This window comes from Haemaphysalis longicornis, unplaced genomic scaffold, assembly GCF_048455015.1.
Source record: "Haemaphysalis longicornis isolate Haplotype H1 unplaced genomic scaffold, Haemaphysalis longicornis Haplotype H1 scaffold_6, whole genome shotgun sequence".
Lineage (NCBI taxonomy): Eukaryota > Metazoa > Arthropoda > Arachnida > Ixodida > Ixodidae > Haemaphysalis > Haemaphysalis longicornis.
This window is the reverse complement of record NW_027526407.1, coordinates 50,496,959-50,524,808: the sequence shown is the minus strand read 5'-3', so window position 1 is coordinate 50,524,808 and position 27,850 is coordinate 50,496,959. Positions and strand designations below refer to the sequence as shown.

Below are 27,850 nucleotides of genomic sequence, written 5' to 3'. Positions count from 1 at the left end.
ACGCACGCACGTACGCACACACACACACAATGTTCAGGTATGCAAATGCGGCGTTGAGTGCGTGTAGCCTCCTCAGACTCGTTCTGGGTGCTGCTTTGCTCCTGGTAGGGTTAGGCAATTGTTGACTGTTTCCGCAATTCCCTACAGGATGTAGACTTAATTGGAGTGGTCACAGTGGAGACAGGAGGTATACGTTGGTGGAGTGTTTCGGTTGCACCAGCAACCACTTGAATGATCATGTGGCACGTGAGAGTTGTGCTGGCTGCACACAAGGCCACGGAGGTTACATTCTCCACGATGCCTTTTTGTTCGTCGTTTCGCATGCCACAGGTAACCTCTAAATGGGAGCGTTTTTGCGCTCTTCTGACCAAATCTCATATTCTCTACTAGGATCACGTCCCAGTTCCATGCACCCGTAGGGCAATGGCGCTGGCAACCTCGCAATTAAACACCATTCTCTCCCTCGCAGTGGCGCTGGCGAGAGGCCGAAGAGAGCGCGCGTTATTATTGGTACATGCAGCACTGGCGCTGAGGTGTGTTCAATAGTTGGCACTACCTTGAATTTCTTGAAAGAGGTACACAAAACGGCATTTGTACAACACGCCCGCAAACGTGTACACCCGTCTCTAGATTCTCGTTTCTCACCGACTGTCTTTAAATTTGTTTCTTAAAGGGACAGACAACTGATTTTTATCGCGTATAGGTTCTCTAGCTCATATGAAAGCCAGCGTTTTATATAGCCCAGTAACCACAAGCAATTTCTAAACAAATTGGCGGAAATAATTTTAATTTGCCAGCAAACTTCCTGAAATCGGAAGGGTGGCGGTGTAGTGTCGAAACTTGACACTACAATGTGTCCCTGTCACGTGACCTGCAAACCTAGCAGCTACTGTAACTGCTGAAACGTTTATTTACGTAGTGAAAACCTTCTAACACAAGGTTGCACAAGTATTTTTACACAAGTATTTGTACAAGGTTAAATTGTATATGTATTTCTAAACATTATTTTGAAAATTTTAAAGACACGCCGCCCGCCGTCGCTGGGTTTCTCTCAGAGTGGCTAACCGAGTCTCTGTGCCCAGAATCAACGGCAGCGTTCAGTAAACAGACCCAGTGCAGGAACTTTGACGATTCTGCCTGAGTCAGGGGAGTTTGTTCTGCCAAAATATTTGATTTCAGTTTCCAAATACGCCAACGGCCGCTTAAAAAAAAAAAAAAAAAAAAAGTCTAGCGCCCGGGGAGATCGAACTTCCCACCTCCAAAACGTGAAGCCAGATTCTACCTATCGTCTATCCCAACAGATGGGGCATTCGTGCAAAATAGACCGTTGCATTAAAAAACACATAAAGAAACAGGAAAGTCTGTGATTCAAACTTTTTTAGCTGGGGACAGGTTTTTAAATATAGTTTTTCATTTCGCATACAGAAAAAAGTAGGTTGCCGAGCTACTCTGTGTCATGGTTGCCAGCATTATTTTTGGGAGGGACACATACGGCTCGTACATCTAAAAATTTCGATTTAAAAAGTTCTAGGTCGTTATCAGCAAAACTATTTCTCGTCAAGGTGCTTTAAGTGATGCCCTTTCATTTTTTGGGATAGACAATATATACTCGACAAAAATCGGTTGTCTGTCCCTTTAATGTGCCACAGCACTACGTACGGCCAATGCAATTCACGGCGCTGACGAAGTTCCCAAACCGCACATAGCAATCCAGACACGCGTTCAAGTTACAAAGAATAACGGAGTAAACATTTTACTAAACGACTCCTCGGAGTGGTGTCGTTCAGGCCGCCTCCTTAGTCGTCCTACGCGAATGCAGGAGCCACTGGAATTGCCGACGGTCCGTTCTTACAGGTCGCCGGGGCCAAACTCGGCCTCGTGCAGAACTTGCAGGAGCTTAATCTTGGTCAACGAACGCTGATTGAGTGGCAGGCGCTTTAAGTTAACCGCCAGGAACAAGCAGAACAGCTGGTCCTCGTCGAACGAGCGGTACTGCTCCGGCACCGCCATTACTGAGGCGCAGCGCAGCTCGTCAACGTCCTCGGTAGGGGGCGCCTCCGCCGCCTGGCGTGGGTCCTCGCCGTCTCCCGGATCGGTCGCGACCGGCATCTTACGCGGAGGGCGACGCCTGGGAAGAGCGTACGGGTTGAGGGTTTCATTAGTAAACACGGTAAATCCACGGCTTCATACGGAAGAAAAAATTTCTTGGGCACATATATAGCGGACTGATCAGTTAGCATTCCAATGGGGCTTGCTACTTAATTTCCCACGGGAATAAAAATCACACGGCACGAATACTTGAAGCTCTACAAATACATACCAAAGCTCACTACAGCCTAGCTTGCTTATTTTTAAAGCATGTGACTTATGTACTGAAATAAATATTCAAACCTCGCGCTCGCTACACATCTAGCGCCATCTAGTTAAAACTAGATAAACCAAAATGTCTTCCTTGGTACTTTTTAAACAAGCAAACTACGCCATAAGGAACCTTTCTAAGGATTTGTAAACCTTTTCCTATTGGTACACGATGCATTTTTAAAGCCCGTGCGTCATGAAATAATAAGTCCCGCACAAATGTGGCCAGGTGAGTGGTTTGAAGGAAAACCTAGCGATTACCGGACTTTTTACTGTTACATCATGTTCGCGCCTTTTCTCTTCGTTTTTAAAGCGAACCTTTCTGTGTATCACTGATGGGGCATGTCGCCTGAAAACTCACTGAAGCAAAGCCAACTTTCTCTGACGATGATGATCGTGCGTAAGTGAAAGAAAAAAAAAACTGGTTCCCGCAGTTTGGAGTTGGAATCGAACCTTGGCCTCAGGAGTTCTGAAGCCAACGTCTAAGCGACTGCTCTATGCCACCAATTTTTTTCTTCTTTATTGCCGGTATTCGACATAACGCAAGTAAATCAACACACCACATACAACAGGCACACACAAAAAGCAGCCAGTCGTGACTCCGACTTGGCTTGCGCTATGCCGCCACGGACGAACCATTTTTGATTTGGAGATGGGCGCATGGACGTGCAAAATTAGTAAAAAAAGATGTGCACCCCGCCGGCTAACGACGACGATGGTTGCACGCGAAGCTTTCTTCGTGCGAAACCAAACGCCGAAGGGTCAAAGTCAATGCAGCTGGGATCAAAAGTTCAAACTGCGTGCGAGTCAAAGTTAAGGCTGAGCGAGTCAAAGCCCAAACTCTCTGCGAGTCAAAGTCCAAACTCAAACGACAACCAAGAAGCACCTCACGAGAAAGCTTCGCGTTTAGCGATCGTCGTCCTCAGGAGGAGGGGTGCTTGGTTTTTTGAAGCCAATGACTTCGACAAACTTCGACTGCGCCAACTATACGCTACGGCTACTCCAGGTTCAAAAGCACTCCGCGGCTCTAGTTTTCCTGTGCTTTTTTATATAGCGTTTAGGTTTTTACTGCGTATTAGAGATGGCGGAAGAACTGAAATGCATGACCACCACCCTCCTCCTCCTCCTCCTCCTCCTCCTCCTCCTCCTCCTCCTCCAGACCTCTCGTCGCGTCGCGCGGACCAGCATGCTCCAAGCGCATGCTAGTAAATGCGTATTTGAATGTCGCGCCATATGAGCCACCATCAAGCCAAAACCACCGCCATATTACTACATTATAGGTTGTGTTCGTGTAGCGCGCCAAGTCAACACCGTCGGCGGGATTGTCACATTGGTTTGGCGGCTTTGGCGGCCATTTTTTGCGCGCCTTTCCGGCGAGGCTTTTGTGCACGGCTCTGTTGTCATGCAACAGAGCCAACCCGAAGTCGAGCACTATGCACGGGAACCAAGTAAAACCCCTCCCCCACCCCCACTCCCTCTTCCCTCCCCTACACACTTCCACGCGGTCCACGAGAGCGTACAGTCATGGACAAAAGAAATGCAAACACGAAAATTTGAAAAATATTGTTCGTGGCGAGCCAGAGTACATTTTGCGCCAGACTGCATTTCGCGCAAGTGGCGCCGAAATGTACCAACAAACGCAGGTATTGAGCGCTGCCTGCTCCGGAAGTAAGCATCTTCCCGGATACCTATGGTGTAAACCAGATAGGTCCAACCATGCTGGGAAGGCTTTTTGGTCGCACTCCCTCACCAGAGAAGGGTCTGGCCACCCTGGTGTAGTAGTTGGCCGCCGCCTCCCACGACTAAACAACTCAACTCTCGGCCCTCAGTTCCCAGCAGCTGCAGAGCAGTAGAGCACCTTTCTACGGCGGCGGTCAGAACAGCGATAACATCAGAGGGTGTTAAGAATCTCGGGGTCCGGACAGGCCACCTTCGGAAATTGACCCTGGCAACGTTCAACGCACGCACCTTGTGAAGTGAGGGAAGCTTCGCTGTACTACTAGAGGAGCTCCCGCACATTAGGTGGAATACTATAGGGTTAAGCGAAGTTAGGACACGAGAGAGTTTTTCGGAGCTAAATACAGGGCATATTTTATGCTGTAGAGGGCCCCATGAGGAACAAGACCCGGAGTGGGATTCCTAATTCATAAAGAATTAGGAGGCAACGTCGAAGAATTCTTCACCATTTACGAAAGAGTAGCGGCTGTCATGATCGTTAGAGATAGTACAGCGCCAACAACTAGCTACGATAATGAAGCCGTAGACCTAAAGCCTGATGGTACAACAAAAAAACGAAATTGACTTCATTTTAAGTGGCAGCCCAGGTATTGTGCAGGACGTAGAAGTGCTAAGTAGGATTCGGTGAAGCGATTATAGGATAGTTAGCTGCAAGGTAAGCTTAAATCTCGAAAGGGAAAGAAGGAAACTCGTGAAAAGTAAGAAACCCAGTATGGAGTCAGTCAGAGCCAGGACGGCGGAGTTCGAGATAACTCTGCCACACAAATTTGCGCTTATCAACAATGAGAACGAGGACAGTGTAGACAAGCTGAATGACAATCTAACAACTGTCTTCACAGAATCTGCAGCAGCTGTAAGAGAAGCAAAATATAGGAAAGAAACTGGAAAACTGGCCAAGAAAACGAAGGAACTAATTGCCAAATGTAAGAACTTGAAAGTGTCAAGTACGGCGGATCGGAGCGAATTAGCCGAGATGTCGGCACTGACACAAAAATTTTGCATCTTGTTTTTTTTGTTGCGATAAGTAGCTAGTGACCTACTTATAACCTGTAGAAACCTCATTTGCTTCAGCGTGCGACGGTTGTTTAATTAGAGGCATTTTCAATGCGGCCAGTCACAGTTTCGGTTTCAGCGAGTGCCGCGAAACGATGGATTTTGTGGATTTTGTGTGAACAAAGCTGACCACGTGACCGTCGGAGGGATATCACAGAGCAGAGCCGCCGTAGCACTGTCGAATCCGCATCGACGGCAGTTTCTGCGAATGCCCCCACGTACTGATCTCGTGAGGCGCTTAATTAAAAAGCGACCGTAGATGTGACGCAGGCGCTGCGAGTGCAAATGCTACCGCGGCTAAAGAACGACGCGCGACGCTCGAGACGGTGGGTGAAGACGGGCGCTCGGAGCAGCCGGCCGGTCCGCGTACAGGTCCGCCTACAGATGTTGTTCGGCTTAGCACTGCGGCGGATATTCGAGTGCCGCTCTCGTAAGCGGTGCAGATGACAATTTTTAATGCAACTCGCCATCGCATCATTAACTCCTTTCTCATGTAAGCCACCATGGTCGGGACTTGGGGACAATTTCGTGCAGCGGTAACAAGCTATCACTCGAGCTACCTACGCCGGCCTGGGCCACTTCGCGGCCGTGGCCGCCGCCTGCACAGCGACCGTGCGGCTAGCTCAGTGAGCTTTTCGCGCCTCCGGCGCGTTTTCGCATCCAATGGTAATAGGCAGCAATAGAAACAGAGTGCCTGGAATCGCTGTAGAACTTTGGTCGCGGCCAGCTGCCCGATTAGCTGACGAAATCACGGCGCCTCCGCCGCCAACGATCGGGTCGTTCGTTCTCGAGAGCAGAAGCTCCGCCCTCCGGCCCTCCGATTGGAGCGGCGAGCGGACGACCGGCGAAAAACGCCGGTAGTGCGGAAGCGGCAAACACAAACTCGTGACGTGTTTGGATGTTGTTTATTTACAATTGCGCGTGGTCCTCTGCTGGCTGCTCGGTTGCGTTTCGCACACTTCAAAATTGATTTTAAATATGTTCCAGGCTGTATTCGCCGCTGATATTTTGCAGATGATGTATATGTGTTCCCACCAATCTATCTGCGAAGTTATTTCGCCTTCAAAATTTTGTGTCAGTGCCCCTTTAACAGAAGTAAAATAAACGACATTCGTGCATTCAACATCGCAGTGATCGAGGGAACGTTGCGAATTGGAGGAAGTTTGAAAGCAACTAAGAGTCCGGGAACAAACGCCTGTTAAGAACACATTACTAGAAATTAAGAAGAAGAAATGGACGTGGGCAGGGCATGTAATTCGAAGGCAAGATAACCGTTGGTCATTAAGGGTAACAGAGTGGATCCCTAGAGAAGGCAAGCGTGGCAGGGGCGGCAGAAAGTTATAATGGGCAGATGAGATCAAGAAGTTTGCAGGGATAAATTTCGCAGTTAGCATAGGACCGGGATAATTGGAGATTAATGGGAGAGGCCTGTGCCCTGCAGTGGGCGTAGATAGGCGGGTGATGATGATGATGAAGAGAAAGCTAGCCATTGGCAAAGACAGGATGTACGCACTCAGAAAAGAACAGCGTAACGTTACGCACAATGTGGACGAGATAATAAAGGTAGCAGAATGATTCTACAACAGGCCGTATGCCAGGGACGTTAGATCGGAAAAACTAGTGAGAGTGCAAGCTTAACTGTCGATGTCCTTCTAGTTACTATAGAGGAAATAGGAAAGGCTCTCAAGGACATGAAAAGAGGAAACGCGGCAGGTGATTACTGCATAACCGTGGATTTTTGAACAAGGGAGGAGATATAATACTGGAAAAGCCTGCTGCACTTTTTTTCGGAATGCTCAATGACTCAAAGAGTGCCCATAGCCTGGAAAAACGGTAACATTACTCTGATTCATAAAGAGGGAGATAGCAGTGACCTTAAGAATTACAGACCAATCTGCCTACCCTCAGTTGTCTACTATACTCGGTGACAACTTAAGAACGCCACCGGAAGTTGCCGCTGTGCCTTATCACCGTAGCCGGATGTTTCTCCGCGCGGCGCAAGTAGGGCGTTACTGGGAATATTTTGAACATGGCGTGAGCCGTTCCCGTGATTTTTTGGACTTCATATGCTTATAAACGACTCCAGTGACGACAAACAAACTGCGTGAGGCAAGGCAGACGATATCACGCATTCATAACAAACCCCTTTCAAAACGCGCGCGCACTGACGTCACGGGTCCGGCGCTTTGGCGGAGTGATACACTACATGAGGTGGTGCCGTTCTTGAGTTGTAACCGAGTATAGTTCTCTATAAAAGTTATTTCTAACCGCAACTGTACATAACCTGGATTCCTCAACAACGCAGCGAGCAGGCTCACGGATAACATCGATGTTGTCGATCATCTGATAGAAAAATTCCGGAGAATACACTAAGCCCGTTAACATGGCATTAACAGATTATGAGACAGCGTTTAACTCGGTGCAAACAGCGGCTGTGCTAAAAGCATGAAAGGACCAGGGAATAGAAGAGACCTACATAAGACTCCTAGGCGACATATATAAGGATTGCATGGGCAGGATATAACAATTCGCAAGCAGAGCGATAAATTCCAGATCCAAAAGGGAGTAAGGCAGCGAGACAGCATCTCACCAAAACTATCACAGAATGTGTGGAGGGGTATTCAGAAAGCTTGACTGGGAAAACAGGATTAAGGACAAACGGGGAATATTTGAGCCATTTGCGGTTTGCCGACGACATATTATTGCTAAGCGTGTCTGCAGAACACCTTCAAAAAAGGCTTGAGGGAGTTCAATCAGAAAGCCTGCAGCCGTGGGGCTAAAAATAAATATGCATAAGTCTAAACTAATGAAGAATAAGCCCGTTTGTTGTAAGCAGCGGCCACCAGGGGCGCTGCTTAAGTTTCTCAGCAGAAATTTTCATCGCAAAAGGGACCCCCCAAAATCGGTCCCGAACGACACGGCGTGTTAAACAGTCAATCAATCTAACCAGTCACCCAAGTCGCTACCTTGGTTTCTGAAGATGCAACAAAACAACGTGACTTCAAAACCGAATTTTCTCAATGTGCAGTTGAATCCCAACTCCAAGTGAGTATTTTATAGCAGATTTTGAGTATGGGCTAGTTAGTAGCGGTAGTAGCGCAAAAAAAAAAAAAAAAAAAAAAAAAAAACAGGCCACGACCGAGGGGGGCGACGGGCACAAGCGCTACTTCCAACTGAGCTTTATGGAAAAAATGCGCGAATTTAAAGGAGCCATGAAGAGAAAATACAACTTCAAAGAACTAGGATTCAGTATCTCACTCAGCTCCATTACAGCCCCAAAAGGTGTTTTTTTAACGAAAAAAAAGCAAGAATTATTTAAAAACTTTCAAATTTTGCGCCACAGTGACATGTTATGAGCAAGAATGACGTCATACGGGCCAACAATAAAACAATTTTTGGTGCATTAACTGCACGTTAGCATTCAAGTGATGCGGTCAAATGGAACTAGAGGCCCCATTACAGACGTCCAGTCATGTGTCGTCGCGACAGGTCAGTCAGGCGGCCGCCAATCGCACAAACAAGGTTCTGTGACGTCATAGAAAAGTTGCCGGAAATTGGCTAGGGGGTCGCGACTGCTTCACACGTTTTCTTCAATATCTTCGTTATTTGTTCGAAGATTGTGATGATATTGGTATCATTGTTATCGGGACTAAGCAGTCTTTCTAATAAACCCAACTTGTATTTTGTCTTCATGGCTCTTTAACTTTAGCGATGTAGCTAAGGACGAAATTTTAAAAACATTAGAGGGAAAGAATGGGGTCTGGGGGTGCAGGTAGGGGGGGGGGGGTTGGAGGTTCATCGGAGAGATAGAGAGAAAGAGAGAGACAGAGAGAGAGATAGAGAGAGAGATAGAGAGAAAGAGAGATCGAGAAAATGCTTATTAAAAAATAAACATCATCGTGAGTAGAACAAACTGAGTCTGTGCTAGTTAAGGCAGCAGTTTGTGCTCAGGTTAAGGCAGCAGGATCGGAACAATCGCCTGAGCGCGCACGCCCTCACCCCCCTATTTTTTTTTCTTCGGCAGAGCTGCCAGCCACAAAGTTTCTTCTGGAGCGTGCCTAGTGTGCTCTAGGTTTACTTCTCCCCCTACATTTAGCCATCATCTGACTAACAGCCTCTCCCTCCTGCCAGGGATGGCTGCCACGTGATCCAGAAACCTCGGACCGATTGCGTAAGTCGTTCTTTTTCGGTTTCCTATTCGAGTGACCGCCACCCATTCCGTGCCTTTTTTAATGCAAAATTTCCGAGAAGCTGTTCTTTTTCATGCGTACTAAAGTGTAACCGGCGCGTTATAGGCCGAGCCGAATCCTGTAGTCCTTGCACGTTCTACGGGACAAAAAAATAATCTCCACGCGTATACACCAACCAAAAACTGCACCGCACGAAATCTTCGGGACCGTTCCCCGCTTGAAAGAGTGTGTACCAACCATGGACGGGCGCAGACGGGCGTCTAGAAAGGGTAGTTCGTGTTCCAGCAGGTCCCGCTGGCCCCCGGAGAGATTGCACGGACGCCTCCTCTTTCGCTTGAAGTATGAGTCCCGCAGGGTGCGATACTGGGTCCTGCCCTTTTCCACTGTGAAATCTAAAAAAAAAGAAAAACTCTAAGAAACTGGCTTTCCCGCTTATTTAGGCCATGGTGAGAGCTCGGTTAAAATCCCGGGCCATCTACACTAACGCGAAACTTGGGCAGGGGCGAAACATGCAGTGTATTAGTGTATTCTTAGCGCCTTGGTGCTTTTGCCAACGGAGATGAAACCGTCTGGGGCAGAGGTACACAGCTTTGCTGTGAAAGTCTCCTGTCTTAGAAGCAGCTCCAGCGCGAGGCGTAAACTCGTGTACTCGTGTTTTAGTACCATGACTATACGAGGCGACAATTACGACGACGACAGGAGACGCCAACAGCCCCAGCCCCTAGGGGGTTTGGCCTCTAAAATTATCAAAATCGGAATTATCGGATCAATGTTCAAGCCACTCTGCTATACACACACCGAGCCCTTTAAAGTTGGCTTTACTACTACGCGCACTTTCAGTGCTGGGAGAACATTTTGCCAGGGGCAGTGTAAGCAGTCGGATATCGAAGCGGGAAGTCCATAGGTGTGCTTGTTATAACAATGCCCCCGAAGACCGCACAAACCTTCCTCATCTGCCATCGTCCTCGTCTTTTTGCGCTAAGCCTCCCATTCAGTATGTACCAACTAGCCCAATAGCACGTTTTATTGAAGTACCTTTGCGAAGTGTTGAACGCCGACTGCCTTTTAAGTCGGCTATACGATATGAACAATTGCAGTGCTGAAAAGACATTTTTAGCGTTAATATAAGAAGTCTGATTTTGTCATGTGACGACTCCAGCACCTTGATTAAATACCTTAAATACGTTCATCCCTATGGAGCGCTACATAATGTCTCCCCTTAAAGTGACTAAAATGCTATCGACCACAGGTGGGCTAGAGATATTTTTCGGGGGTGTTAAACGCCACTGGTAAAAAAAAAAGTAAAAAAGAAAGAGACCCTGCGTATCAGCCAAATTTGAGCCATTTTACAGATTCCTATTTTTTACATAATATAACTATTCGGAGTATAAATAGCACAGACAAAAAAGCGCGAAAAGACTGGGGAGTTTGGGAAGCGGCGCTCGGAAAATTTGGGGGATGTTCTTACACCGAAACAACCTCCCCCCCCCCCCCCCCTTCGCCGCGACCCTGGCTACGCCTGTGATATACACAAATGCGTTGGTCAAAAGAAGAGATTTTTATGTGCTAACACGAAGTCCTTAAAGCTTTTTATGCGGCGAAAGTGGGAACCTTCCTCGGTGGGATCCACATACAAATGCTACGCATTTAAAATTCGCGGTTTTGCGCGCCCCAACTACACGAGGGTTAGGCCGCGCACGTGGTGGCGGGCTTCGGAGTCCAGCGTACACACCGGCATTCTTTCTCGCTCCCTCGAAAAATTAAAAACAAAAGAGCAACCTCTTGCTCAGCACCGCAACGCCTCAGCCACTGCATGCGACGGCGTCAAGAACAGACGCCGCGAGCATCGCAGAACGCCGGCTGGGAAGAATAAGGCTGTGGCCATCGTCAGGCGATGCTGTGGCATTAGGTATAACATGGCGTTCCTTGCCAGCGCGCAGACGCCGACCTGAACCAGTACAAAACACGGGCATGACTGGCGCTACAAAAATAGATAAGCTCTTGAACGCGTGGTACGACCGTAATAAATTGTCATTCAAGTTATCGTCTGCAAGAACCGCCGAGAAAAGAAGGTTTCTGGAACGCTCTGCAACGCGGAACAGTTGGCGCGTTTTTACCAGGGGCGTGGTTACTGGGCACTTCTATTCGACTGCAAGCTGTCGTCGCTACCGCTTTCAGATAATCTTCCTAAAAGATACGCGAAAAGATAAAAAGAACCACAGAACGGACAAGTACGGGAAAGAAGGCACTTTTGGAAGAAACCCATACCTTTCGAACGTGCGTTGTTCCTTCCTCGGGGTCGCGTCAACAAGCAGCCGCAGGTTCGTAATTGTTGCCGACGCGTCCGCTATACTTCCAAAGGCAAGCAATGGCGCTGCGAGCGTAAGCGACACCAGGTGAAATATCCTCGTGCTAGCAGAAACAGGCAACTTCATTTTGTATTTTGGTTGTGTATTTAAAATTGTTTAATGAGCGTAGAGGTTTCTTGTCCGACTCTTGTGAAAGTCGAAGATGCGTTATGTTATCCTGGCTACCACATTTACCAGCGTGTGCCTAACACAGAGCGGCCATAATTCGTTAAGAGCAGCAGAAGACAAAGTAACAAAACCCACCGTGACTTCGGGAGCTTGGGCGACGTCGATCCAGGTAGCGTCCCGGCTTGAGAACTCCTGGAACACGGAGCGGTGGTCCCAGAGCGGTGGTCGTCTGCTTCTCTGAGACGCTTCTTGCAGACGACCTCTGTAGAGTAGCAGACGAGAGTTTTTCTGTTAAACAGCGCATTTAGGTGCGGGCAACAGGGGAAGGCACGCATGCACGGCATGGTAGAAAAGAAGTCGGTCGAAGTAATTGGCGCGAAAAGTTAATTAGATCTTCGCCTTCAAAGCATGCAGGCGGACTTCAGTGCTTAGAGATATCTTTTTGGCGACAAGATCAATGTAGTTTATTTTTTCTCATACATCACTTTTGTGAAAATTGCTAGCCGACATCTGTTAGGGGCCGAATGTTGAGCAGACATGAATTTGTCGAATTTCATTAGCTTTTGCCTCTATACGTTATTAATCCGCAAAAAAAAAAACTTGCTCTGCGTTCATAGATAAAATTCGGTTATACCTGTTATGATCGTGTGCGTGCATGCAAACATGTCAAAGTGAAGAGCGAAAAGACATTAACCATTTGCTCTTGCCATGAACATTCTCACACTCTTTAAACTTTTTTAACGTAAATGCACCTTCGGGTATCACAGCCTTTCGTTACATATAATCAGTTTTTAGAAACCTTTTTTGCGTGTCTTCCTTTTGAGCGAACTGAGTTTAACTGCGTCGATGGGGGTGGTCCTTGGATAATTCCGGTTGGTACTGATCCACAAGCACAGAAACGATTTGTCGGATGCCCTTCGAACAAGCGCAGCCCACAGCCGCCGTGGTTGCAGATGTTCGGCCCTCCCTGAGTCATTTGTCGACACAGCACGCGTGAATCCCGTGGCCACAAGCAAGCACGATAAGAATGCCCTAGACTCAGTCTCACACCACACCCGACAGCTGCTCCGACTCGAGCGTCTCTGGTAGGAAGATTCAAGTGAGGAGGTTGTCAAGTCCAGCTTGAGACATGCCTCGTGTCCGTACTGAGCGTGGCAAGCCGACTAAGCACGGACCCATAGCACCGCAGTCCGTTAGTCAGTCCGCAATCTGACGACTCGGTCGGTAGACAATCCCGTTAGAGAACCATCTGTAGTAGAAGGGCTGCTGCAATGGCAGCTGTCACCTTGTGGTCGGTGGGTCCTGAAAGGGAGGCGTCGCAACCTGCGGGCTTCCCAAATCCAGGATGCATGAGGGCAGCCAATAGCCTTGCTCGTAACGGTCTCTCGTGGACTCGTCTTGGCAAAGTTCCATTCACTGTCATGCCGCCCGTGTCCGACACAGACCCAGGAGTGCGGGGAGAGCCTTGGTGAGCCTGATCCTGGCAGCGCCGAAGGAGGGGGCTGTGAAGAGAGTCAAGACCACGAGCTCCCTGTCACTGCTGAAGCCAGCGGAGCTTGAAGACGCCTGGATCCCGCCAGCACAGCTCGTGCCATGGCCACTCGGAAGATAAACGCAGCTACGTTCTTCCCTCGAGGGCTGGCTTAGCCGCCTAGAATGCCGAGGCACCGAGGTTTGCAGGAGCTACAAAGTCTGACTGGTTTTCACCGTGTAACTTGCGCACCAAGAATTGTTCCACGGACGGGACATCTATGGGCCGGCCTGCACTGGGGCGGGCCGTGATCCCAAAAGCGGATGCGGAGACCATAGAGTTTCTTACAGTATATACTTACTAAGAAACTCTATGGCGGAGACAGGTGTGAAGACCGAATGGGATGCTGCCGCTTCGGAGGTCCCGGATGACAGCCTTGATTCTTTCCAGGTTATAGCGGTGATCAGACGCCCCCTCGAAGATACGAGGCGATGGACACAGATTTGGGCGCCGTATCGGGATGATGAGCCGTACGAGGTACAGGTTCTAGTCCTGGGGCAACTTGAAGAAATTGCACTCGAAGAAGTACCATATGGTACTTGGGGCGAAGTGCGATTTCAATTGAACATCTATTGGTAGATGTTTAAGAATGCGAGAGAATGTTTCGCAAAAAGAAAAGGAGCATCTTGAAAAAGAATTTGCAATCGAAAAAGTAAAGCCTGTGGCACTTGGGGCTAAGCGGGCGGAGAGGGAAAAATAGCGGAAAGAAATTCTCAAGAACTAAGGAAGTAAGAACACCGCCCTGCATATACAAAAAGAAAAAATATAAAAAGAAACTGAACTTAAAAAAAGTACACGACACTAGGGCGAAGTGACGCAAGCAGGAGAAAGAACTAAAAAAAATCCTTAGACTTAAAGGAGTACTGACACGAAATTTCAAAGCTGAGATAACTATGTAAAACGCTTCCTTTTTATCAGGAGATATCTCCCAGCAAGTTTCAACAGCAACCGCTCCGCGAAACATATTTAAAATCCATTTTAATCTTCGTCCGCACGAGAAAGCCCCGAGCGGGCCGACGTGACATCATCTGCTACTTGCCCCAAACTGCCGACGTCGGGACTCCCGTGACGAAGCCGGCGCGCTGGCTGTGGTTGGCGCGCGCTGCTCGGGCGTGTGTTCACGTCATGGTTTTTGGACTGACGTCATGCTGCCCGGGCCTGTGGGGACGGCGAAGACCTCGGCCGGTCTGGGCGCGCGCGTGCGCTCGCTCGCGCGCGCTTCCAGAGAGGCAGCGATACGGCAAGAATGGTGACGTCAGGTGATACATCCTGTCATGGCGGCCGTTCGGCGTTTTTTTGTCGAAACTGAAACTGGCACGAATAAACGACGCCGTAAATTAATGTTTACGCTGCGCTCGACCGTCTAATGTGTCATTCTATGATTAGTGGGCTGGTAGGCACGCATAACAGCGAAAAAAACGTAACGCGAAAAGTTCGTGTCAGTACTCCTTTAAGCAAGAATACTACCCTTCAAAAAGATAAGGAGGAACTCTAGACGGAAATTAAACTGGAAAAAAAAAAGTTCATGATACTTGGGGAGTACTGGAACGAGCAGAAAAAGATGCTAAAAGAAATTCTTGGCATAGAAGAAAGTAAAAAAAAAGCGCCCTGAAGAGCGAGACAGAAAGATCCCCCCAAAAAATTTTACTCGAAAAAGAAAATAACAGGGCACTTTTGGGCAGAGTGGAGGAACGAGAGAAAACAGCTGAAAGAATTTACCCAGATGGAAGGAAAATTTGCCCTAGGAAAGTGGACATAAAAAGAAAAAATATACTTGAAAAAGAAAGATTGATAGAACTCAGGGCGGAGTGAGAGGAGAGGGAAAAGGAAACGTTAGAGAAAGAAGAAGCTCGCGCGCTGCCCCCTATGCCACTCCCACGACCGCGGGAGACTGGTGCTGGTGATTTATTAAGAAAGAAGGGAAGAGGAAAGAGCTGGGGATATTGTTGAACTCAGTCGGGGAGTTCACCCTCATACAACCCAGTCCAGGGAAGGGGAGGGGGGTTTCAAAGGATAGGAAGAGAGAAAGAGGAAGGAAGGAAGAGAGTGGGGCGCAGTCTATGTAGCGTTCGTTTCGTCCACGGCGCGACGGCTACAAGCGCTGAACTAGTCCTGTCACAACTAGGAAGTTGAGGAGGTGCTGGAAGACTCGGTAGACTGCCTGCATCGCTTCCAGCTGACGCCCTCCCCAACGTCCTGGCAGGGGCCGTTTGGCTGTTCCAGGCACGCGGGGCTACCTTCTTGAGCGTGGTCTCCTGCCAAGGGCGGCTTCTTCTCCCTTTGACAACCACACTCCGCAAAATTTCGCAGGATATACCTCGGTCCAGTTTTATTTTTTAAGCTTACGTTTTTGTCCAAATTTTTTTTCTGTTTGTCCTAATTCTCTTGTGTGTGTTGCCATATGTTTCTGTGCATCTCTGTAGATGCGCCCCCCCCACACCCCCTGGCGGGAATTGTGCACTCCATGAATGACATCAAATAACAATTAACTGACAACAACATTGGACGACGACAGCATCGGACCCGCCTCCTTCTTCGAAATTACGGCAGTGATTCAATTGCCCTTTACACCGACGCCACTTCCTACCCCCGACAACGAGCAAACATAGCTGCCGTAGTGCGCTCTGACGCCACCACCCTCGTTGCTTCCAGCCTGCAGATAGCACCAACGAGCACGGCAGAAGAAGCCGCTATAGCCGTCGCCATCGCTCACGCTACGTCTCCAACTGTCACGGTGCTCGCCTGCCGCCGCTACGCTCAAGGCAGAGTTTCCACCCTGGCACTCCATATCATGTCCCAACGCTGCACTCTACCCATTACCCGCATTGTGTGGACACCGAGCCACACATCCGTCCCTGGAAACGAACTGGCTCACGCCACGGCCCGCGATCTTCTTACCCGGGCCCTCCCAGACGAGGCCTGCCGAACCAACCTAGACCACGGTCCCCCTGCTCTGACACCCCTCCAACAAACCTACACCGACATCCTGTACCACTACAGGGCCTCCCGACGCACTTATCCCCCTCCCCGCCCTTCGCTCTCCGTTTCCGATGCCCTGCATCTAGCGTAGGCTTCAAACTCACACATACCACAACCGCATCTCCCCCACCTGCTATGCACCCAACTGCTCACGCTGCGACGCTCCCAACACGACCCTGCACCTTGTCTGCACCTTGTCCCTGAACCCTCGACCACCCGATCCCCCTTCTGTAGAGCGATGGGAGATCGCGTTGCGCAGTTGCCAGCTCGAGGGCCAGGACGCCCTGATCTCTCGGGCGAAGGCGGCAGCGACCCGGCGTGGCCTACCGGAATAGGATGGCCACCCACCGCTCCTAACTCTTTCTCTCCCCTCCTCTCTACCTTTTTCTGAATAAATGTTTTCCAACCAGCCAACCAACAACAAATCCTGATTAATAAATGGAGGAAAATGTCCTGCCGAGTATCAGTACACGTGGTTCCATGTTTCATATTACGCATTTTCCATTATGCAATCCTGCACAAATGGGAAGGGTCCTCGGGTAGAAAACGTGGAGTGGAGTAAGTCGGATGCAAGGCCATCAAGCACACGCCTCTGCTGCGTGTGTGAGAAAATGTTTAGCTTATCCGCAACCATTTTCGGAAACGTGACTTGAGAGAAACTGTACCAACACGTGTAACATTACAGCTTGGACCTGAGGAAATCGTTTTTTGACCAGTGTAAACGGCGGGTGTGGTGGATATTCCCTCAGTTCCACGGGGCACTGGTGCACCTGACAACCTCCCTGGGGGGTATGTTGAGGCCAATCCCCCAGGCCTAGGGGATGGCGTTTTGCCCTATAGCTACTTAAGCTTTTGGTCAAAATCTCTGCCTCATTGAATGATTCTCGCAATGAGGTTGCTTGTTTCGTGAGGGATTAAGTAATGGAGGTTTATTTTCCAATGCAAAGATATTTGATTGAGCTGAGTGCAGGAAAAGCGCGCGTGGAAGGTCAGGTGTTGGAGCTGCGCAAGTAGCTCGACACTGTGCGGGACTGCACTCGGTCATCGGTGGGCGTTGTCGGGGCTGGCCCGGCCTCGTTTGCTGAGGTGGTGGGGCGCTCGGTGGATGCTTCGTCCGGCTGTCCTGCCTCGCCTGCTCGGTTGCGTCCGTCGTCATTGGGAGTGCCGTCTGCTTCTCCTGGGGTGGTGTCTTCCGGTAACGATTGTCAGCCGGAGTATTCCCTCCGCCTGCGGCTCAAGGGTCCTTCGGCGACTCCTGCTAGGGACACAGCAATACTGCTCAGCCAATTCCATGAACAGCCGGTCAGCCACACTACGTCTACAGTCCATACACTCAAGACCCCAATCTCATGAGTCCAGGACGTGATTTTTCGGTACTCCGTGGTTGAACGACGCACAGGGTGCAAAGTTTCGAATAAAACGGCGAAAATAGGAGGCCAATCCAAAAAAAAAAAAAACTGCATTAGTCTTTCAAGCAGGCTGGTCGCGGGAAATTGAGGAGGTTCAAAATTAAGAACTAGCGGATCATCTTGGTTCATCACGGAACTTTCACAGATAATGCTCCTGTCTTTTTAGGAGGACGGTGTGTTGTCGGGTTATTCCATATTGCTACTTTGGGTCCTTTTGTTGGATGGATGGCTATCTACCACTGGCGATGACGCGGCGTCAGGATCATCGTCCAGCAGTTCGTCTGGAATGGGGCGCTGACGGACCACAGATGCACGCCACCCGCCCGGGGCGCTGCCGACATCACGTACCGCGCGAAGTCGCCGGGCGCCGAATCTTAGAGGCTGGGAGGAAGGGACGATTCATGAACTGGCCGGTGTCGCCAGTGGGGTCCGGTGAAGCCAGGGACCTTTGATGGTCGGATGGCCCGGAGTAGCGTGCTCGCGGTGTGCCGTCAGAAGACTCACGGTACTGCCAGAGCTCTTGGGGACCGAGTACACGTCGCGACTAATGGCAGCTTGGAATCGGTGAGGACGAGAAGAAGCAGGACAGGTCACGGCTGCGTGAAAGACCGCGTTCGATTGCGTTCCTTTAGGGGATGAACTTGGTTGGTTGGTTCCAAAAAGATGGCTCGTACCCACTCAGGGGGATTGGCCAGGAAATGGGCGCTAACTGAGAGAAGAGGAAAAACTGGAATTTGGATTAAACTTTGATGGCGGCACCGAAGGTGGTCTCGTGCGAGGGGCTGCTTCTTCTTCGTCTCGGAGTCACATTGGTCACATCCGCAAAATGTCCTGGGATAGTTCTCCCTTCCTGCTTCCTTTAGTTCAAAATTAATATTAATTTTTGTCCTCATTTTGTTATGTTTGTTTTTATCCTATTTTATGCGTTGACATATGTTGCTGTGCACCTTTGTAAACGACGATGATGATGATGATGATCGATGATTGCTATTGGTTTACCCTTTGTAGCGGGGTGATGACATGCCATCTTACCAAAAAGGCCTAATATACCCATGTTTTGCACTCTTGGTTTAATACTAGCGCTGCTTAGGGCAGGCACAACGCCCCCTACCACCCTCCACCCCCTGGCGGCGGGAATTGTACACTCCTTGAATGAAACTTTGAAAGGGAGGTAAAGGGCCTACTGAGTATCAGCACACGTAGTCACCTGTTTCATATATTACCCAGTTTCACTTATGCAGTTTCCCATCAATCTCAAGGGGTGCGGGTATTCAGTAAGTACTGGATAGAGTACTGGATAGAGTATGTCACAATTGAAGCCAACTGCGCACGGGTGTGCCTCTTCTGGGGGTTAATTGCCTTATCTACTACAATTTTGGAAAAGTTACTTAAGAAAAACGGTTCCAACAAGTTCGACATGACAGAAGGTACCTAAACAAATCTTTCTGAAATCCCCTCCCCGTTTTTGCCTCACATGTGCCGACCATGTGGCGACATGCGAGGCATATGATGATGATGATGATTATGATAGCAACTTTATTTTGCCCGAAACTTGGTGAAAGGAAGTATCACCTGAAACTGTGCGAGGCTCGCTACGTGGAGCCAGCTGTGTCTAAGTGGCCGGTTCCACCGCTGACTCTTCACTGCACGCCGCCAGATGAGCGGTGCCTGACTTCACGCTCCTGTCCAGTCAGTGGCATTTCCAGGGTTTGCGTCTATGCATGCGTCACTGCTAAAGATCGTGATGATGATGATGATGATGATGATGAAATATACTTTACTGTTTCAAGTCGGAGTAGGGTCATCGGCTATAGGAATCTGGTTTCCGTCCTCCTGTACCGCCTTCAGCGCAACGCTTAGCCACAGGACGACGTCCAAGGTCACCGAGCTTGCCGCTCTGCGTGCTGCTTTCGCCTACATCATCGAGCAACCAGCACGTCAGTGGGAAATCTTCACTGATTCTCGGGCGGCCCTTCAGTGTTTAAAATCGTACCCGAAGGATCAGCTTGCTTTCGACATCCATGTATTGCACTTACAAGCTCTAAATGCACACCATCATGTAGAGCTTCAGTGGGAACGTGCGGCATGGAGGAAGAAAACAGTTCGGAGACGGCGCCACCGGAGAAACGTGAAACCTATACATAAAAAGTAAAATCGAAGTCGGCCCAGGCGTCACTGCACCACGTGACCCCACCGCGCCGACGCCGTGTGTAATTATTTCGCCGGAACGAAATAATTAATATTGTTACGTTTTTGTTTTCGTTCCAGCCAAAAATATCGTTTTTTTTTTTCGTTTTTCGTTTCCGGTTTTTGTTTCGTTCCGACACCCTGCCGGCAACACTGTCGCTCCAGGAGCCCTAACCCATAGAGTTTCTTACAGTATACTTACTAAGAAACTCTATGCCCTAACCAGCTGTGATAACGCCGTTCTCCTCGCCGCTCGGCTCGTCTCGTGCCGGCTCGGGAAGACACCGGCAACACTGTCGCTCCAGAAGCCATCTCATGGTCGGGGCTATGACCCTCCCTTGTTGTTGCGCCGTCCCCATCCCCACTGCGCATGCGCGTCTCTCCTCCATTCTCCTCTCCAACAGCTGTATAAACGCAGGTGCGCGCGCTGCGCGGCGTTCAGTCTGCTCCGAGACACCGCCTGCGCCGCTTCTGCTCCGGTGTGGAACCTACACGGAACCCCCATGCTTTGCATCACCACATAGTTCCCTTCGGGGAGATGGTGTAATTTTAAGTGCAATGCACTTCTTAAGCGACCCTGAACCTGCGTCCACAGGCGATGTCCGCGCACGTGGAGATGGGCGCGCGCAGCCTGGCCGCTGACATAGCACATACCCACGTGGGGGATTGGCCAGGAATCTCCTCGTCTTCCTTGGCAACGGGGGGAGATGGGCGCGCGCTGCCTGGCCGCTGACATGGCACATACCCACGTGGGGGATTGGCCAAGAATCGGGCGTGAGAAGGGCTAATGCACCTGCTTAAAGGAGTACTGACACGAAATTTCAAAGCTGAGATCCGCTCTAGCAATCAAGTACAACGACAACACAAATAGGTGTCTGTGAATAAATGCATCTTTCTTTCTTTGAAGTTGTGTGTGTGTGTGTGATCTCTCTTTCGCGAACATTGCCGAACCGCGCAAATTCAACTCGTGCATTCGCACTTTTACATTCTTCCCCACGGGGAAATGCGGGGAATTTTTTCTTCCTCCATGGGGCCCAGGTTCGATTTCGGCTACTTCACCCACGGTCATTTATCATCGTGAGAAAAGGGTGCCTTTCCTGCAGGACGTACCAGCGTACAACGCAATTAGTGAGGATACAAAATCTTCGCTTTAAATGTGCTCTACGACCATATCGAAGTGTCACGAATTTTGTAGTCACTAAGTTATATACGAACCATTTCTTCGTTACTCTTCTGTGGGTTACTGAAGCGTTTCACCAACTACGCCTGGCATCACAACGCGGGGATATGGGCCTCGATAGCTCAGACTACGCAATGTCGGCGTAGATTCGGTACGTTAAACCCCCAAATTTAGAAATGTTACATGGTGATAACACCCCACGCTCAAGATAATTTTTTTCAGCAACGTTCACTTAATAATCGAATTTATTAAAAATGTTTTCGCATACGATCATTTAGAACTAATTGACATTGATTAAAGCGGCCCACGAGGGCGGCACTGGGACAATCCCGCTGGGCATTGGCCCTCGTCTTGCGACGGTGTTCCAGAAGGCCTGCGAACAGTCTGCCAGCTTTGCCGGCGTGGCCGCCCAGGATTTTCGGTCCTTCTTGAACCATTTGTCGACACAGTGTGAGTGAAACTGATGTCCACAAAGAAGCACGCTGGCAAATAGCAGGGCTTCAAAGGTCTCACACGTACACAGCACACGTCACCTGATCCGACCCGCGGGCCTTCCAGTTGAAGTAGGTCACAACGCTGTCAATGTTGGGCTTGAGACATTCCAGGAGAGGGGAAATACGTGACGGTGGGCGGACACATTTCCCAGCAGCTCTGCGAGTCCCTTCTAAAACCACGCATATTTACTTGGGCACACACCCCGCACGAAGTGGCGGGTTGTGACGTTGCCGGCGGCAGTCATAGAGGAGGCTACGGCTCCACACGAGCAGCCGGTGGGGCTGATGCCGTTTCGGTTGCCCCCGGTTACACCCCGAGGCTAGATGGTTCCACACGAGCAGCCGGTGGGGCTGCTGCCGTTTCGGTGGCCCCCGGCGACACCCCGAGGCTAGATGGTTCCACACGAGCAGCCGGTGGGGCTGATGCCGTTTCGGTTGCCCCCGGTTACACCCCGAGGCTAGAAGGTTCCCCACGAGCAGCCGGTGGGGCTGCTGCCGTTTCGGTGGCCCCCGGCGACACCCCGAGGCTAGATGGTTCCACACGAGCAGCCGGTGGGGCTGATGCCGTTTCGGTTGCCCCCGGTTACACCCCGAGGCTAGAAGGTTCCCCACGAGCAGCCGGTGGGGCTGCTGCCGTTTCGGTGGCCCCCGGCGACACCCCGAGGCTAGATGGTTCCACACGAGCAGCCGGTGGGGCTGATGCCGTTTCGGTTGCCCCCGGTTACACCCCGAGGCTAGAAGGTTCCCCACGAGCAGCCGGTGGGGCTGCTGCCGTTTCGGTGGCCCCCGGCGACACCCCGATCCCTTCGAGCTAACGCCTCCCCGTCATCACCAGGGCCATCCGGTTGTTGAGCCGGCGGCAGAGCGACCTTTCGGCGGGGACTCGGTTGAAATAGGTGGCCCTGGTGGAGGGCCCGCCAAGACTCCAGCAAGTCTGACGCCCCATGGTGCTATCGCCTGCAGCTAGGATGGGCGAAGGGCAGCTGTCTTCCATGGCCGATGACACGGCGTCTGAAGGCTCCTCTGGCGTCGGGCTCCGATGGCCGAAAGATGACGGGTCGCCCGCCCCAGCCGCCTGCGACAGCGGAGAACCGGGCGCGCGGTCCGTTCGGGCGCCGTCAGTGTTCCGCCCGGGGTGGCCGGACGCCAAATCTTTTAGGCCTCAAAGAAGCGCGAGCGGGGTCCAACTAAGCCAGGGGCAGTCGACGATGCGAAGACCAGAAAGAACGTGGTCGCAGAATGCCGTCTCTAGGCTCATAATACTGCGCGAGCTCTTCGGCCCCGAAGACGTTTTGACCCACGGCTCGCTGAAATCGGCGAGGCCCAGAAGCAGCTCGGCAGGCCACAGCTGCGTGAGGACCGCGCTCTACTGCATTCCGTTTCCGAATGAGCTTCGGTGGCGTTATGAAAGACGTCAGCGGAGTCGGAGTAGACGTGGTCCAATCCAGCTCTGCCAGCAGATGCGCTCGTGGTCTCGTGCAAAGGAGTTCTTCTTCTGGCAGCCACACGCAGCAAATATTTGCAGCACGATCTTCATTTCCTGTTTCATTGTGGCCACTTCATTTTTGCCGAATTCCTTTGGTTTTATCTAATTTTGCGTTTTTGAGCCTGTACGTCGCACAACTTTGTACACCTCGGTAGTGGTTGTTGAGCGTCCTCTCTTCGGTCGATCCCCCTGCGTGGGTATGAGCCTCCTTTTTGTAGCGTGAGCTACACTTGCCGAGGTTGAGCAGTTTCGCGTGGCTCCTGGAGAGACGTGCTGCGCATGCGGGAGGAGCAGTACAGCTGGCGCGCCGGAGCCGCCGACGCCGCCGCCGCGACTTGATTGGATTGGATTGGAAATCGTTTTAGCAGCAGTAAGCATGGTAATCAGCTCATCATAGACAACCAGGGCATAGAGTTTCTTATAGTATACAGGGTATACCTAAGAATGACCAGCTGAACCTTCGCTCACGCTACGCATCCTGGGATAGCCGAGCTAAACCACTGCTAATTTTTAGGCGGGGCATATTACACAAGGTACAAACCCAGGAAGCACCTCGTAGCGTCCCTCTGACCTTCAAGCAAGATCATCGTGCGCTCATGGTAAAAAAAAAAAGAAGCACATGCGGCTTTTCGCGCCGATGGAAGCGCCACCGACCATGCTACCGAACCCATTCGCGGTGGCAACAGCTTCCGCCGCTTTCGCAGTGAAGCGTCTAATCTTTCGTTCGGTCGCGAAGACGGGATACAGGAGCAGTAAAGTCGCGCGCCATCGAAAAATGATACACGAGACGGTGCTGGCTGCATCCGAATTCACCGCTATTCGCACCTAGACCGGTGATTGCGCCAGGCAGTGACTGTGTTCTGCCTTGCCGTGCAATTGTGTGCGCGTTTACTGCGCGCTCTAGCTCGAAAACCGAGCTTTCGTCAAGCAGCCCAAAATCCCCCACAGTCGAATAACCTATTGCAGTCAGACAATAATTCAAACATTATCTTCCCCAGTACACAATGGAAGAGCAGACACAGGTGGACGTGGTGCGTGCTATGAACACCCTGCAAGCAGCTCGAAATGCGTAAAGATGCGTATTATGGAAACTCTCAAACAAATAACTTCCCACCTTACGAGATTAGAGGGGCGGGTGCAGGTTCTCGAGGAAGCCGACTTTAAAGGGGCACTGATGTGATTTGTAAACATTGCGGGATTACTAGCGCAAATTGTAGTCCGGAGCCCATAGGCCATGTTTGGACCACTCTGAGCGCGTTTACGCGAATTTATTTAGTAGAAAAATCAATTCGAAAATGCTGTCCTCCTCTCTGCATCCTCGCCCATTTTCTGTGGCGTTTTCGTGTGACGTCAGGAGGAGGCTACTGCACTGCTTGCCGACCTTTCGAGAGAGACAGTCGGCCCAGCGTTTAGTCTGCCGGCCGTTCGCTCAGTTGAAACTAAGCCACAACACGTTTGTGAATGGAAGAATGTGCCCTTCTTTACTTTGTTAGTTTGTACACTGTATCAAGCTCCGAGTCCGGGTAGCTCCGCACAAGCGCTGCACAAGTGCACATGCGACGCTTCGCTGACTGGTACGCTATAGTAGGAAAATCTAAGGCCACTTGAAGGAGGGAGAAGGGTCAGCGAAGTCAATATAGGTACCAAGGAAATAAAATCAACTGAAACTTTTACCGTTCAGCGAAAAACTAGAGAGGAGGAAGCACTTTTTTGCGCTGGGTGAACAAGCACACGGTCAGCAGCACGACCACACATCTGCGAACGCTTTTCCGTCTAAGAAATCCAATTGCTAGACGTGAGATATTGTGGAAATTTGGGGGACGTTTACTGCACGAGCGCAATACAACAAACAGTCACCTAATCTTCTTGAAGACATTATATACCTTATATTTCTAGGTCAGCAGCGCTTGCCCGTGGCCGGGTGGTCTGTAATAAAGAAAAAGAAAAAGTGGCGGAGTGGTCTGGAGCGCGAGTGTTTTGCAAGTCACGAGTTCGAATCTCCCAGGGTATATTCTTTTTTTATTTTTATAAGTTGACTTTTTTTGTTTTCGGCCGATGTTTTCTGTACTGAGTTCAGCATTTTTGGGCCGTAACGTAAACTGCTCCACGAACTACACACAGTTCACAGTTCACACTAGTTCACAGAACGCGCGCAGGCTGACGCGTTAGCGAGTTCTCGTTGGCGTGATGTTGCCATAAGCACCGACTGCTTGCGGGCAGTGGGTGCAGGCCAGAATCAATTCTTGGCCTGGTGCGAACGCGCTTTTTACGATACAGACATGAGTGAGGCAAATCTCCAAATACGGGGGAAAAGCGCATGGCATTTGAGCGTCTCGGGTACGCGGAGGGCGTTCATCCACTGCGTAGGCTTCGGCTAGTGATTGCTACGATGCCAAGCCGTCCTGGGAGGCTTATGCATTTTACAGCCGACCACACGGGAGAAGCGCGGTTCGACGGTTACTGACATATCGAGAATGGCCATCCAACGATGCCGTCGGATGTCAACTATGTTGTTTTAGAGAACCGAAACAGAAACTTGTTTGAATGCTAACCTTGGACATCGTCCAATCACGGTGAGTCTCCTCCCGTCGTCACAGCCTTTAGTTGGTGCGGCCGCCGCAAACCGCGCATGGTATATTTTCTTTTTTAGCGCTTTGTAAAATAATGACCGACTTATCAGCCGGATAAACGTTGAAAAGTGTGTTAATTTGAGCCAGTCTATGCAGTGCAAGCAAAAACGGGAGCTTGACAAATTCACTTCAGTGTCCCTTTAATACCCACACCAGGCAGACCATCAAAACAGATAACGCCAACCCCACATCTCTCCTCACCCATGAATTAAGATGGACCTTCATCTACCCAATAATAAATTGTTTCAACGGCAAGGAATAACTATATGGCAGTGGAACTGCAGAGGTTTCAAGAACAAATATGGATCACTCTCCCAATACATCTATTCCATGACGATACCAGCAATTATAACTCTGAAAGAAACTAATACACCAGTTTGCCTTCCAGGATACATAATGTACGATACGGGCACAGACAAAAGCCTGCACGCTCTGGTCAGCAAACGACACGTGGCGATTCAGCACCCACTTACGCAGTCCGGAGCCAATCGCATTCTACATGAAAATATACCCCAAGCACACAAGAAGACCCGCTCACTGTACGTTTTGAATGTGTAATGCAGGCCTAAAAGCTTCCCACTTATTCTTCAGCAAGTGTCTGACAAGACCCGTCAAGATAATCTGGGTGCCTGCGCACACTGGAGTCTCAGGGAACGAGACTGCCCATCTCACAGCTCGAGAATTGACCGGCCGAGCACCTGAAGACGAAGATCTGCGTCCGCTTCCTCTAGTCTCATATCATGAGATTACCACGCACTGTCGTCTACAGAGACAAACGTACGCCCCACCGCACAAACAACCACCCAAGGGCCACGATAGAGTACTTCACGCCCTCAAACTAATCCCTTACCCGAGCAAAAACCACTACATCGCCCCCCCACCCCCAGTATCCCCGTTCGTGCCGCTCCTATAAGGAATCCAGGACACTTTTTCGTATGGTCAGAGACTGTACGCAAAGCCCACTTGACCCGTATAATCCCTTCCACACTTATGAGCTTTGGGAGGGCGCCTTGGCCAGCTCTTCCCTTAACGTCCAGCGCAAGTTGGTGGAGAGGGCAGAAGACGCGGCCCGTGCCAATACACTTCTGGAATGAGGAGGCCACCCTAAGGACTCTTTACTAGGGATCAATAAATATGTTTAGACTCTCTCTCGACAAACTTAGCTTAATCGCATTCAACCAAGGCAAAATTTATGGCTATGGTTGCGTCTATGTACCTTCCTGGACGCAGCGGACGCTTTTCTGATGGAGGTGAACAGCAAAAACGCCCATGTGTACGAGATTTCGATGCACGTTAAAGATCCCCTGCAGGTGGTCAAAATTAATCCGGAGCCCTTCACTACAGCGCGCCTCATCACCTGTGTAGCGTCAGCGCGTTAAATTTCATAATCAATCAATCAATGAATCTGTGTATCGTGTATGAAATGCAACTCTTTCTTAGCGATGACCATCGTCCATACTCGAGAAATTAGATTTGCTCATACCTGCCACCTACATTTTGTGCCACATCTATGTCGTGTGCCAAAAAGCTTCACAGATCACCCCATTCAGAGTGGAACGGCTCTTTATTGGGCACCATGTCCTCTGCCCACGAGGGTGTGTTGTACCCAATGACCAAATTAGAGCATTTATTCAATAAGAAGCGACAAGCCTCGATTTGGAAAATCATTTCGGTCTCCGAGAGATGGGTGCAAGTCCTAAAAGGGGATGTGCCAAGATTTCTTGCGTCGCGAAACTGGCCCTGTGTTTTCCTGGAACCGTGGCTCTCTGGAGCATGTTTTTTTCGTTGTGAACTCTACGTGGACATCAACTTGCTGCCAACGTTGTGCACTATGTTGCTTGTGCGGCTGAACTTTCTGTACAAGTGCGAAGACTTTTACAACCGAGCCTTGTATGATAAAATCTGCTTTAAAAAATTCGTCAGCAAAACACACCACCGAGAGACCCGAAGCGGGACCTCCGAAATTAATGCACAGAATTGAACAGTGAGTGGAATTGTTCCCTCAGCCTGAATGACGACTCAGTGCTAAATGCTAGTTTAAATAAGAGCAGTTGGTGCATTAAAATGTTTTCTCCCATTTGTCTTTTGTTGCCCCCCTTGCTGGTGTTTCTACAGTCAAACCCGTTTATAGCGAATTGC

The 27,850-nt window shown here is 50.1% G+C and overlaps 1 protein-coding gene across 2 annotated transcripts; it reads right to left on the bottom strand.

The window, feature by feature from the left end:
• Positions 1-1,635: 1,635 nt before the first annotated feature.
• On the bottom strand, positions 1,636-12,230 carry LOC144141548 (uncharacterized). Of its 2 annotated transcripts, XR_013316639.1 has the most exons (4): positions 11,951-12,221; positions 11,607-11,712; positions 9,576-9,721; positions 1,647-2,128 (listed from the first exon to the last, which is right to left on the bottom strand). XR_013316639.1 is itself a non-coding variant. In XM_077673090.1 (3 exons), exons 1-3 carry the CDS (start codon positions 12,117-12,119, stop codon positions 1,849-1,851), a joined length of 555 nt encoding a protein of 184 aa, XP_077529216.1. In that variant the 5' UTR covers positions 12,120-12,230; the 3' UTR covers positions 1,636-1,848. The 2 variants fall into 2 exon arrangements, 1 of the variants encoding a protein (XP_077529216.1); XM_077673090.1 differs by lacking the exon at positions 9,576-9,721 and having other exon boundaries at positions 1,636-2,128; positions 11,951-12,230.
• Positions 12,231-27,850: the final 15,620 nt, after the last annotated feature.

Bases quoted from the DNA above. Each gene is read 5' to 3' on its own strand.
- LOC144141548 (XM_077673090.1), bottom strand. From the start codon at position 12,119: ATGCGCTGTTTAACAGAAAAACTCTCGTCTGCTACTCTACAGAGGTCG. The intron at 11,713-11,950 runs GTGGGTTTTGTT...TTACGCTCGCAG, and splicing joins CCCAAGCTCCCGAAGTCACG to CGCCATTGCTTGCCTTTGGA. The intron at 2,129-11,606 runs GTATGGGTTTCT...CGCTCTTCCCAG, and splicing joins GAACAACGCACGTTCGAAAG to GCGTCGCCCTCCGCGTAAGA.